Source organism: Salminus brasiliensis, chromosome 21 (genome assembly GCF_030463535.1).
Source record: "Salminus brasiliensis chromosome 21, fSalBra1.hap2, whole genome shotgun sequence".
Lineage (NCBI taxonomy): Eukaryota > Metazoa > Chordata > Actinopteri > Characiformes > Bryconidae > Salminus > Salminus brasiliensis.
In genome coordinates, this window is record NC_132898.1 from 5,170,563 (window position 1) to 5,183,614 (window position 13,052).

At 46.3% G+C, this 13,052-nt stretch overlaps 1 protein-coding gene across 1 annotated transcript in view; it reads right to left on the reverse strand.

Moving 5' to 3' along the window:
• rnf123 (ring finger protein 123) overlaps positions 1-13,052 on the reverse strand; it is a 176,115-nt gene that overhangs the window by 26,965 nt on the left and 136,098 nt on the right. The window contains exon 37 of the mRNA XM_072665512.1: positions 8,560-8,654. Coding sequence (XP_072521613.1) covers positions 8,560-8,654 — 95 coding nt within the window. The remainder of the gene's footprint in view (positions 1-8,559; positions 8,655-13,052) is intronic.

Genomic DNA, 13,052 nt, shown 5'->3' on the forward strand with positions numbered 1-13,052 from the left:
CTGGTCAGAGTGCCCTTGCTAACCCCTGTCTATGTTTTGGCTCATCTGTCTAGTTCAGAGGGAGAAAACTTGCTTTTCGGGCCAATCATAGAGTGACTGCATTGCTGCTTGCAGGCTTTTCATACCAGCAGGAAAGTGTCATCAGGCCAAGCATTTCAGGGCAAGCATATGCACTCTACATCACGGCTTGCAGGCTTTTCGGGCCAGTCATAGAGTTACCCTGCACTGGGGCTTTCCTGGCTTTTCAGGCCGGTCATAGAGTGACTCTACATCACAGCTTGCAGGCTTTTGGGGCCAACCATAGAGTCCCTCTACATCACGTCTTGCAGGCTTTTCGGGCCAGTTATAGAGTTACTCTGCATTGCGGCTTTGCCGACTTTTCAGGCCGGTCATAAAGTGACTCTACATCGCGGCTTGCAGGCTTTTCTGGCCAGTTATAGAGTTACTCTGCACTGGGGCTTTCCTGGCTTTTCAGGCCAGTTATAGAGTGACTCTACATCGCAGCTTGCAGGCTTTTCGGGCCAACAACAGAGTAACTCTACATCGCATCTTGCAGGCTTTTCGGGCCAGTTATAGAGTTACTCTGCATTGCGGCTTTGCCGACTTTTCAGGCCGGTCATAAAGTGACTCTACATCGCGGCTTGCAGGCTTTTCTGGCCAGTTATAGAGTTACTCTGCACTGGGGCTTTCCTGGCTTTTCAGGCCAGTTATAGAGTGACTCTACATCGCAGCTTGCAGGCTTTTCGGGCCAACAACAGAGTAACTCTACATCGCAGCTTGCAGGCTTTTCGGGCCAACAACAGAGTAACTCTACATCGCATCTTGCAGGCTTTTCGGGCCAGTTATAGAGTTACTCTGCACTGGGGCTTTTCTGGCTTTTCGGTCCGACCATAGAGTCCCTCTACATAACGGCTTGCAGGCTTTTTAGGCCAGTTATAGAGTTACTCTGCACTGGGGCTTTGCCAATTTTTCAGGCCGGTCACAGAGTCCCTCTACATCACGGCTTGCAGGCTTTTCGGGACAGTCATAGAGTGACATTACATCCCGTCTTGCAGGCTTTCTGGACCAGTCAGAGTTACTCTACATTGCGTCTTTCAGGCTTTCTGGACCAGTCAGAGTTACTCTACATTGCGTCTTGCAGGCTTTTCGGGCCAGTCATAGAGAGAATATGATAAAGTACTCTTTAGTAGTCTTTTTGTTCAGCAGATAAACTGCTTTCTGGATTCTACTCCTGCTGTTCACTACTGCTCCTTCTGCCGCAGTGTTTAATTACTAAGCTCAGGCGCTGTCCTCGACTAGTCAATTTTACTACTAGTGGATATATTAAACGAGCTCAAGCTCATAACTGTCTGGACTGCAATGAAAGTAATAAATCTGCAGTGAGAAGACCCACAACACAACAAACCACAGTGCAGCTGGAGGACGGCCCTTAAAGTACAATAAGGTCATCCCAGCTACATCAGGGAAAGTGAGCTGAGCAAACATGTCAGTCAATACTATTCCTTGCAGCCAGGGCTATAAATAAACCATCACTCCCTTCAATTAAAAAAAAAAAAAAAAAAAAAAAAAAAAAACAACACACCACGTGTACACACCCGCAATGCCATGAGCTGCCTGACGTTAGCAAGATCCAAGTAGCCTTCAAATCAATTAAGTATCACCAAAGCCGAGCCCCTGCTGGCACCAGTCACTTAAAAGGGCTGGATACAAGCTGAAGGTCAGGGAAATACTACTTAGAGTGTTCTCAATGACGTCCAGCTTGAAAAGCTTTCTTCTGCAAACGAAGCAGTTCATTTAGGGGGGATGCGTGGTGAGGCATCAGTGTCATGGTGACCATCCAGCTCCATCTATTTTAGAATGATATAAACAAACAGACACAGTAATGGCAAACTTGGCATACCGGAAGGTCGTTGGTTCCATCCCCAAGACTGGCACTTCAGCCCTCCAATTGCCCCCAGGGTGTTAAGGTGGCTGCCAACCACTCTACTAGCTACTACAACCAGCCCTACTATTCACTAGTGTGAGTGTGTGTGTGTTTTTACTTCCACAGATGGGTTAAATGCTGAGGTTGGGTAGGGGGTTGGTTGGGTAAAGGCCTTATTCATGTGAACTCCAACACTAGGAGGGTCTTTTCCATCGGCTGATGCGGCATCGTTAGGTTACCAATGCCCTTGGAGGAAAGTGTAGCTCCCCAGCTCCCATACATAAGCTAACAGGTGGAGTGCCATGAACCCACCCATGACAGAGCTAGGCCAATTGTGCTCTTTCAGAGCTCTCCAAGTTTCGAACCAGCGTTCCTCGTAGATCCTCGTAGATCCTCGGAATCCCAGCGGCAGCGCTCTAGTCAACTGGACCACCCGGAGCCCTATGCTTGCTAAATCCCAACACTTCTGAACCAAGGCAAAATAACAGAGATGAACTGAAGGTGGTGAAATGTGAGATTCTACTACTGAGAACCCGAACCGGGGAACCCTAAACAGGCCTGACTACACTGGTATACAGTATGTATATCATATTTGGACCGCTTGCAGTTCCAGACATAAACACTAGTGCAGAACCTACAAATCTGGGCTGTTAACAGAGCTGCGTCGAGCGGCAGTGAAAGCCCTGCTGGTTATGCATGGATGGATGAGAGAGGTTGTCATGGGTGGAACAATTACGGGTAATCAGACACCACTCCAGCGCGTCCCTCGGCTACAGAAGGAGTTGTGCACACGCCTAACCTCACCGCTGTTCTACTCCCGAGAGAGTGCCTCCCCTCAAACACACCCACACACACACAGCTTTGTTTTTATACAATATTAAGATGTAGGATCATACACACGGCTGTCGCCGTCGGACACGAACCTCCTATCATACAGCATTTCTATTGGTCCATTCATCATGAAGGTTTGACACGGTGTAAAGAACAACAGCCTGGTTCACATTAGGTCAAAAAGTGAAAAATGTTTTTTTTTGTGCGACTGCAACAACATAAAAGGACAAAAGTATTGGGACACCTGCTCGTTCAATGTTTCCCCTGAAATCAAGGGTATTAAAACTGGACCACGCTTGCCAAGATTACAATATTACAAAAAATTACAATACTTTAAAATTACAATACAATTAAAAATATATTTAACAATACTTCAGTATAAGAGACAAAAGTATTGGGACACCTGCTTTCCTCTGAAAACAAGAAGGGGTATTAAAACTGGGCCACTCAGACCAAGGTATTAAACCAGGACAGTAAATAAAATGAAAAAAAAGCAATATAATAGACAAAAGTATTGGGACACCTGCTCGTTCACCGTTTCCTCTGAAATCAAGGCTATTAAAAATAGCTTATCCTGCTTTTGTTGGAGTAACTGTTTCTACAGGGAAGAAGGCTTTCTACTAGATTCTGGGATACCCAGGGTTCCAAACTCATCCCAAAAGGACTGGATGGAGCACCAACCATCATTGCAGAGAACGCAGAATTGCAACTTTCCATGGTTTGGAAGTCAAACCCCAAATTTAAAGAAATAATTTGGTGAAAAATCAAATTAATATGACTGATCATTGATCCCGGGTGCAGTCGCTCATCCAAGGCATGTTTGGCATCTTCTTCAGTTTAGAAAGGGAGATGCTTGACTAGCAATGCTAACAAACACTGGACTTAGACTTAGTCACTAATCTCATCTCCGTGAGCTTGCTGTGATCGGATCATGTTCGGATTTCAGCCAGGTGTGACCGCCCCCCTCACCCCCCCCCACCCCATCCCCACCATGCATTGAGATTGGATTAAGATTCTGATCTAAGTCCAGTGTTTGATAGCAACATTAGCTTAGCATTGGCTAACTGTTGTAAACAGCAGAAGCAAACCTCATATTTTTGATAATCAAACTTAATCCAAGTAACCATGGAGATTACATTTACCAGAGATATGTATCCTGAAAATGTACAAAAACACACACACACACACACACGCACACAGGCGACGGCACAAAAGACATGCGGCACGCCTGGTTGCCTGGACATCAGAGGCTTGTTGTTCTTGGCAAAGGCGTGTAAACAAATGTCAGGGAGTGTGGAAAAACACACAAGAGCGACCCTTGCGCACACACACATATGCACACACACACACACACACACACACACACACACACACACACACGGCTAACAAGATGTTGCGCTCCTCGCCAGGCAGACAGGTTTTCAAACACAGTAATGATTTAATAAACAGGTTACAGGAGTAGGGCATCCATTAGCTGCTGCCTGTCCGCTCGGAGGGACCACAACAACTTCCAAGCCTCTCTCAGGCTTCGGACTCTCCCTGCCTAACGCCAGGGACCTGTAGCAAACCATTAGCTCCAGCTGGTATTACAGATAGCACTGGTTCCAACACACAGTCTCAGCAGAACAGACTGGATCAGACTGGTCTGATCCTCAAGGCTGTATCTGAAACTCAATTCCAGTGTTTCTATCCAGTGTTTTGCAGGGATCTTGCTGGTCACTGGTCTCTGAAAAGCTGGTCAGCTGGTGATCTGGCTGGTTAACTTGACCAGCATAGTGTATGCTTGATGATGCTGGTCATGCTGGTCGACCAGTGTGGTCAAGCCTGGTGATACTGGTGGTCTAGTTAGTTCAGACTGATCATGCTTGTAGACCAGCTAAACCATCAATTTAAATCCTGTACTGGTGAAAAAGCTAAGCTAACTGTCCCCAACTTTAGATGTAATGCTCCAGGCACTGGAAGGGGGAGCACTGACACAAGGGCAACCAGCCACCGCCCCTTTTTGAATTTCCATCACTGGGCAACCAACGCCACTGGAGGAAAGGGGCAGGTATCCAGATATCAGATGCCTACACTGGCCAGCATCACACAGAAGCGATGGAGAGGGCAGAGGGAGCGAGTCACCTCCCCCCCCCAGCCAGCGAGAGCAAGGCCAGTTGTGCTCTCTCAGGCTCCGACTGCCGATGGCAGGCATTTAAACCAGCGGCCTAAACTCTGCAGTCATAGTGGCAGGATCTCCCAGAGGTCCCATCAGTGTTGTGACCAGTGTGCCCAAACTTTTGCATGCTAGTGTATTTAGGTGTAATTTTAGTTCGAGATGATGGAAGGCTGATGGCCTGCAAAGCATCTACAGACGTTCTAACTGGAAATGAAATAAATGAAGGGTGGTCTCACTTCCAAAGCCTCAGGCTCGTTTCCACGGGCCTAATTTTGTAATGATGACGTTTGGCAGAGAGAGAATTAAAAGATGAGAAGATCCAAAGCGGTCAAGTGCGGATAAATAAACCGAGATGTCATCAGGGCTTTAGCGCCCATATTAGGTGGAAATCACGTTGTCAGTTCCACTTAATTTATGATGAATCATGGAGCTGGACATCGCAAGGGTAATTCACACGCAGATCCAAATTGGATCTGACATTTTAGATTGAGTCGCATTGAGGGTCTTCACATTTCACTGACTTCTCGCCAAACACTCCAGTCGGCTTAGAGCAACACTATGCTGATGCTCCACTGAGCTGCAATAGCAAGAACAGTGCCATCATCATTGTCCTGCTACTCTGGGCTTGTTGCAAGCTCACCATGCTACCGAGAAGTGTGTAGCGCTGCATAACCCAAGTCATACTGATATCAAATCCTGTGATATCACCCTACCTCCTCAGTCCACATGCTTCTTTCACTTTTGGAGGAAGCTGACAGTTCTGTATCTCTCAGCTCGTCCAGAAAAATGTGTCCTGTAGTGGTGGTTCAAAGCGCAAAAGCTTTAAGCTAAATGCAATCAAATCCTCACAGCAATGCTGCAGTAAAATCTGGTAGAAAGCCTTCTTTCCTGGACAGTGGAGACAGGTCCTCTAACAAAAGAAGGATCAACTCTTTTTAATACCCTTAATTCCGAAGAAACAGAGATCGAGCAGGTGTCTCAATACTTTTGTCATATAATGCGTACATTTTTTTACTGTACAAAACATCCTCATATCCTCATTTTCCTCTACACCGCTGAGGGAAGAGCAGAACTGCCATTAGCTAAAATCAGTGAATTAGCAGGCTCACACAACCAGCGCCGGCATCGGAAACAGTCTGCGAAATAAACAAAGACCTCTCTGAGGTGCGAGGTGTAAATTCTCCCAGCTAACACTTGCGCAGCCAATTAGAAGGCAAACGCTTGCCTTTCTGAGTGAAGTCAATCCAGCTCCAAAGCATATATTAGAGTGAAAACATCATGTCGGGCCACGGTCCAATACAGGCGCTGGATTGCCAATCGTCGGCTGTTACATTACCCCCCTCCGCTGATTATGCGCCGCACGCCGCGTATGCCAAAATACAGCGACCCGGAATTCGAGAAACAGCCGAGCATTAGGACACTTATCACGTACCAACGAACAGTCTGATTTCCAGGGAGAGGGATGCTTTCTGGCTGAAGCGCTGCCTAAGACTATTAGCAGAGTGAAATCTGATTTTGCCTGGGCCTGCAGTGACAGTTGGCTGTAGATCGAGGGGAAGGCACCAGGGATCGGGTTTCAGACTGCAGAGGGGTCTGTTTTCTGCACTCTAACGATGCGGTTTCCTCTCTCCGAGCAGGAAGCGGTGGATGTGGTCAGCCCAATATGGGATACGCACTCCTTACAATAAGCAAAGCCGCAGGATCCTCCTGCAACACTTTAGCGTGGCCTCAAAAATGCCTCCAAACCCTGTCCGGTACGTATAGAAGACAGGAGAGGTGAATACTGGTGGAGCCTGGTGGGTCGCGACACTTCCCTGGGTCTTCCCTGCTGTGACAGACAAGGGTTAGACTCCCTGGCTGGACGAGCCCGCCACTCTACACTAATAAGTAGAGTCCCTGGGCAAGGCTCCTAACTCTGCATTCACCTTACCTGCGTGAGAGAGCCACACTCAGGAACTGGTGCCCTTTGTGAAGACGAAAAAGTGACAACCGCTCAACCCCGTAACGTTCAAAAATGTTGGGGCTCACAGTGGCTCAGTGTCCCATTTACCTCGGGAGTTAGATAACTGCGTAATTCGCAGCAAAACACGAGTCATATTAGTGTAAAATCCTGTAATATCACCCTACCGCCTCAGTCCACGTGCCTGTTTCACTGTAAATGGAACTTCGGTATCTCTAGGCTTGTCAAACAAATGCACGTGTGCATTGCGCTATCCATGAGGGGTGAGCAATTTGCATTGTGGTGTAAAAGTGAATTACACTCCATAACTGTAGGAGGAGCCCAAATGAAAAATGGTACTGTGCCGCTGCTAGACGTATTCTAACCAACAGAGACGACAGAGGCCCAAGAACTGGAAACAAGCATTGTGCAAAGTGATTTATATCAATAAATTGTCATGAAATTAAATCATGAAATTATGTGGAATAGCTTAAAAAGGTAATTTAGTAGTTAATATACATATTTACATCCATTATCACAAAAAAGCATATATTTTACAAACATCTGTGTCTGGACTGGACTGGTTCACGCTGGACGGGTGTATTTTGTGAGCCTTATCCATGGCTGTGAACGCCTGGGGTCCACAGTGTTGGGGCTCACAGTGGCTCAGCAGACTAGTGCTGTGTCCCATTTACCTCGGAAGTTGGATGTCGAGGCTGGGAATGACGCCCCTGACTTGACCGTTCTGATAATTGTAAGCTACATCAAAACATTTAGCAACATTTACCTGGTAAGTGGGTGGGCGAACTAGGTCAGCTAAAAATGGGGAGAAAATTGGGTAAAAAATAAATAAAATAAAAAAAATAAAAAAAAGAATGTAACAGGGTGGTAATGGTGTTTTCCATTAGATATTTCTGTACTATGGTAGAATACTTTGAAAAGGTAGCGTTTGTCACGTTTCAGACACAACCAATGTTCCTTATACCTCATTCCTAGTGTTTGAGTAGGCCCAGAATGATAAAGCAACATCATGTAGCAAATTCACTTTTAATACAGCAGCTTCAGAATCATGTTGAAGCTCCATTGACTGTAACAGGGAGAACGGCATCTTTGTCACTGCCAGTCCTGGTGAGAACGCTGCTACTACACTATGGACCTTGCGTGAAGTGTGACCTCTGGAGACCTCTTGCCAGAATTGTGTAATTCGCAGCGTAACTCGAGTCATATTAGTGTAAAATCCTGTAATATCACCCTACCGCCTCAGTCCACGTGCCTGTTTCACTGTAGATGGCGCTTTTTGTATCTGTCAGCTTGTCAACAAATGCATGTGTGCACTGCGCTGTCCATGGGTGAGCAACTTGCATTGTGGTGTAAAAGTAAATTTAAACTCCATAACTGTAGGAGGAGCCCAAAAGAAAAAAAAGGTACCAACAGAGACGACAGAGGCCCAAGAAATGGAAACAAGCAGTGATTTATATCAGTAAATTAAATAATTAAATTATGTGAAATAGCATTAAAAGGTAAATTAGTAGTTAATATACATATTTACATCCATTATCACAAAAAAGCATATATTTTACAAACATCTGTGTCTGGACTGGACTGGTTCATGCTGGACGTGTTCACAGCATATTTTGTGAGCCTTCTCCATGGCTGTGAACGCCTGGGGTTCACGGTGTTGATAGCTGTTTGGGTCAGTGAACTCACCGCTGTCGTGGCCGCAGCCTGCTTGGATTCCTCCGTCAAAAAGGCAAGCATCTGTTCCACCTTCTGCTCCTCCTCTGCACTGATGTAGTCTGTATCTGCGGGGGAGAACACACACACAGATGGGACAGGCGTTACTCAAAGCCCTTCCTTTCTATGTGGAGGCTCAAGAGCAGAAGAGCTACTTGTGTGACGAGCAGCGTCCAGGAAACGGACGAAGCCTAGATAATACCTGAGATAACCCAACAGTAACAGAATGATGATACGGATGTAATAATTGCTGTCCTACAGTACCAGATGCATAATTAACACCCACGGACAATTATGTGCTTAATGAGAGAGTGCACTCAAATGCCTGAATATGCCGGAGATCCTTAACCTTTCACAAGAGAGACTATGACCCTGGGGTGGGGCTACAAAACTGCAGTGTAACTCAAATCATTCAGAAAACGTTCAACAACAACCACAATAACAGTGGGGATTTATTTAATGGACAAAAGTATGTGGACACTACGGTTATATACTGATTTTCTGTTACACACATGGGTATTAGGTCTATAAACCCAAACACATAGCCATGCAATCTCCACAGACATACGCTGGCAGAAGAACTGACAACTTTGACCTTTGCCCCAGTTCTCAGTTATCAAGACATTTCGGCCCTGCTAGATCTGCCCCAGTCAACCGTAAGTGCTACTCCTGTGAAATTGAAGCATCTAGGAGCGACAACAGCTTAGCCAGGAAGCAGTAGATCATGCAAAGTTTTAAAACTGCCTCTAGAAGCAATATCGGCATAGGAACTGAGCTTCCGGAGGTTTGTGAAATTGGTTATCATGGCTGAGCGGCTGAACATAAGCCTTATAGCGCTCTAGCATTGGCATAAAGAGTGGCATTAAGCATACAGTGGAAACATGTTCTTGTTCTCTGCAGTGATGAATCACGCTTCACTATCTGGCAGTCTGACGGACAACGCTGCCTACCCGACTGCATAGTGCCAACAGTGAAGTCTGGTGGAGGGCCGAAGATTGGCTAGGGCTGAGTAACGCTACAGCACACAGGTATAGGCAACAGTTTGGGGAAGGCCCTTTTCCCTGTGCATAAAAAGAGGTCCATATAGACTTGGATTGATTAATTTGGGGTGAAGGAATACCAGTGGCCTGCACAGTGTAACTCAAATCATTCAGAAAGCGTTCAACAACAACCACAATAACAAAGACAGTGGAGATTTATTTAATGGACAAAAGTATGTGGACACTACTGTTATATATTGATTTTCTATTACAACCATGGGTATTAGCTCTATGGCCATGCAATCTCCACAGACAAACGCTGGTAGAAGAACTGATGAGTTCAACGACTTTGACCTTTGCCCCAGTTCTCAGTTATCAAGACATTTCGGCCCAGCTAGATCTGCCCCAGTCAACCGTAAGTGCTACTCCTGTGAAATGGAAGCATCTAGGAGCGACATAAGTATAGGCAACAGTTTGGGGAAGGCCCCATATAGAGGTCCATATAGACTTGGATTGATGAATTTGGGGTGAAGAAACACCAGCGGCCTGCACAAACCACCAGCCCCCTCCCCCTCGACTGTAACCTACTGACCCCTTTGGGATGAACTAGTATGTCAACTGCCAGTCAGGCCTTCTCGTCCAAGATCAATGCCTCGCCTTACAAATAACAAACTCAAAAGCCTTGTGGAAAGCCTTCCTTGAAAAGTGTAAGATGTTATGGCCACAAAAAGTTGGTGTTGATGTCTGGAATGAGACGTCCCACAAGCTCATAGAGGTGACGGCCTGGTGTCCACCTACGTCATGTCATAACCTGAAGATTGTGAAATTTGTAAATAGGCTTATGCTGCAATAGTCACTATGTCAGAAACCCAAGGTTTCTCTCTGTCACGACAGCAGTGATGCATCCACAGATAGGGGACAGTGGTTGTGACTTTGTCCCCGTCACTCATACTCAGGTTTCCATTTTTCAAACTTCCCAGCATCAGCCTGCTCAGACTGGACAAGCAGGAAAAAAAAGGTTAGTGCCTAGAGAAAAGTCTCTCGTAAGCATTTACATCGTTACCCCGTCCATCAATCATTACCTTCAGGCCTGGGTGCTTCCGGGAGTACCGCAGTGGAAGCATGTGGGACCATGGGGATTCTCCTCGTCTTTCCAGGCTCATCATTAAAGACGTTCGGACACTGAGATTAACTTGCTAATTACAGCGTAGCGTGTGGAGCAGCACGCCAGCTGTGCGCTAGTTTTTCTCAACTACGCCGTCACCAGCTTCATTCCCCGTTTTAATTTCATGCCTGTCTAGTCTGCTAGCTCCTAAATTGGCCTTGGCAATGCCAATCATCATCACTTCCACCAGGCATTTTTCGCTGACAGACAAGAATGACACCAGGCTCTCACCGGCAAAGAGGCAAGAACATGAGGCTACTAAATGCGAAACCACGCCCCCTGCCTGACTGCGTTGGCATTCCTCAGAGCATTAAGGTGGGCAGTGGATGTCAGCGGGCAAGACAGCAGGCTTCCTATATGGGCTCCTTGGCAGAAGGCCAGACCAGAAAAGGCCGAACGTCTCCAATTAGTCGATTTCTACTGATGCTAGCCATGCTGTTGGGCGAGAGCTGCTTTGATTGTTCCTAATTGGGGGGAATTAGATGTTCCTTGTGTGAATGAGAATCGCCCCCATCTCATTTCGTTTAGCCATCAGTCGCCTTCTTCAAACTTCAGACTGGTTCGCGCTGTCGCATGCCTTTTTTTGTTGCTATGGGCCTGTGTGGAGGTTGAAGCCGAAGCTCCACCGAGGGACTGATGGTCTCTTATGGGACAGGTACCAGCAAATGCCAGCACTCTGTCGTTCAAGCAGAATTCCCCGATCAGACATCTGCTGTCTGAGCTGGAGCAGATGGGAGCATGTCACATCTGGTAACGTCAAACGTGATATTTACGCTGCATATTAATGAGGTGCCTTTTTATAAAGGCGACGTTAATGAAATGTTTGGCTTTTTTAATGGGGGGGTGTGGGGGGAGGGCTCCTTTCTTTTAACAGAGTAGCTGGCAGATAGGATAATCACAATCTATTAAAGAGATCAGAGACGTCTAACTACTAACCACTTTACATTTTAGGTCAAGATCAGTGGTAGCCTGGAAGGGGAAGCCATTCACAGCCCTCAAAAGCCACCCACAACCTGGTGGATCCATGTTCTTTCCATGTCCATGTCAGCAAGGCTTCAGATTGCCCGCTGAGGTCCCCTCTACCTGCGTCAGACCAGCTGCCACCTACCAGTCCGACCAGCAGGCCTCCCATCCACCACCACCTATACCAGACCAGCGGCACACCCTCCTACCACTGCTACCTGTTTAATGACCATGTTCAAACCTAAATGGACTCTTAACTATCTGCACTATTAAATATTTACACCATGATTATTATATTATGATTAAACAGTTTAAATAGTTCTGATCAGAGGAGGACGGGTCGGGTCCCCCTTGTGAGTCTTGGTTCCTCCCAAGGTTTCTTCCTCCAGCTCTGAGGGAGTTTTTCCTTGCCACTGTTGTCGTTGGGGCTCACTGGGGGTCTTTGATCCTTCATGTCTTTTTACGTTGTTTCTTTTTTGTCTTTTACTAATTACTAATTATGTAAAGATGCTTTGTGACGTCAACAGTTGTAAAAAGCTGTACAAATAAATTTGACTTGACTTGACTTTGCGTAGCTTCGTGAACCAGTCTGGGGATCTGGGTCACCATCGTCACAGATGATCTCCGTCTCTGTTCATGTAAAGGCTCTTGGGGTATGTACCTATAATGCTGAAGATCAAGTGTGGACATGTTTGACATGGTTCCAGTTATTTTAACTATAATATTAAGCAGGTTTAGCAATGGTGAGAAGATGACAGCTGCCAAGTAGCAGTTTCAGCCATCAGAAAGCAACTCTCTAAGCAGGACTGGTGCATTTAAGAGGCTTTTCACATCATCAGTTAATCCAGGGAACATTAATATGGGCTGTTTTTATTGTCCGTACTACGTCCTGGTCAGGCCCTGCAAACAACAGGACTCGGGTGTGTTACAGTAGGGAGAACAGAACTACATGTAAAAGCTCCTGGACTGGATTTTGAAAGTATTGTGCTCTTGCCGGTGTGGTGAATTCACTGATCGCTTGTTTTCCCGTATCACACTATTTGTGTGCTGTTTCAACCAACCTCAGCTAATCTATAACGCATTGCCTGGGTAGCCGCGCTGGTCCGTCTCACACAATAACCCTTCAATACAGGCAGGTGGCACTCAATCAAACGTGTGATTTCTGCAAGAAAAGCCCTTCTAACGCAACAGCACACTGTGGCAATCACAACAACTCATGCTGGATATTGACATTAAGTGATTTTCCGTTTGCTTTAATCTCGGCTCGGTACATGGCTGGTCATCAAAGGCGAGAAGAGTGGGTTCGGCTCCCTGGAACTGCAGACAGCGCTTTATCCAATTTCCTCGGACAAAAGTCT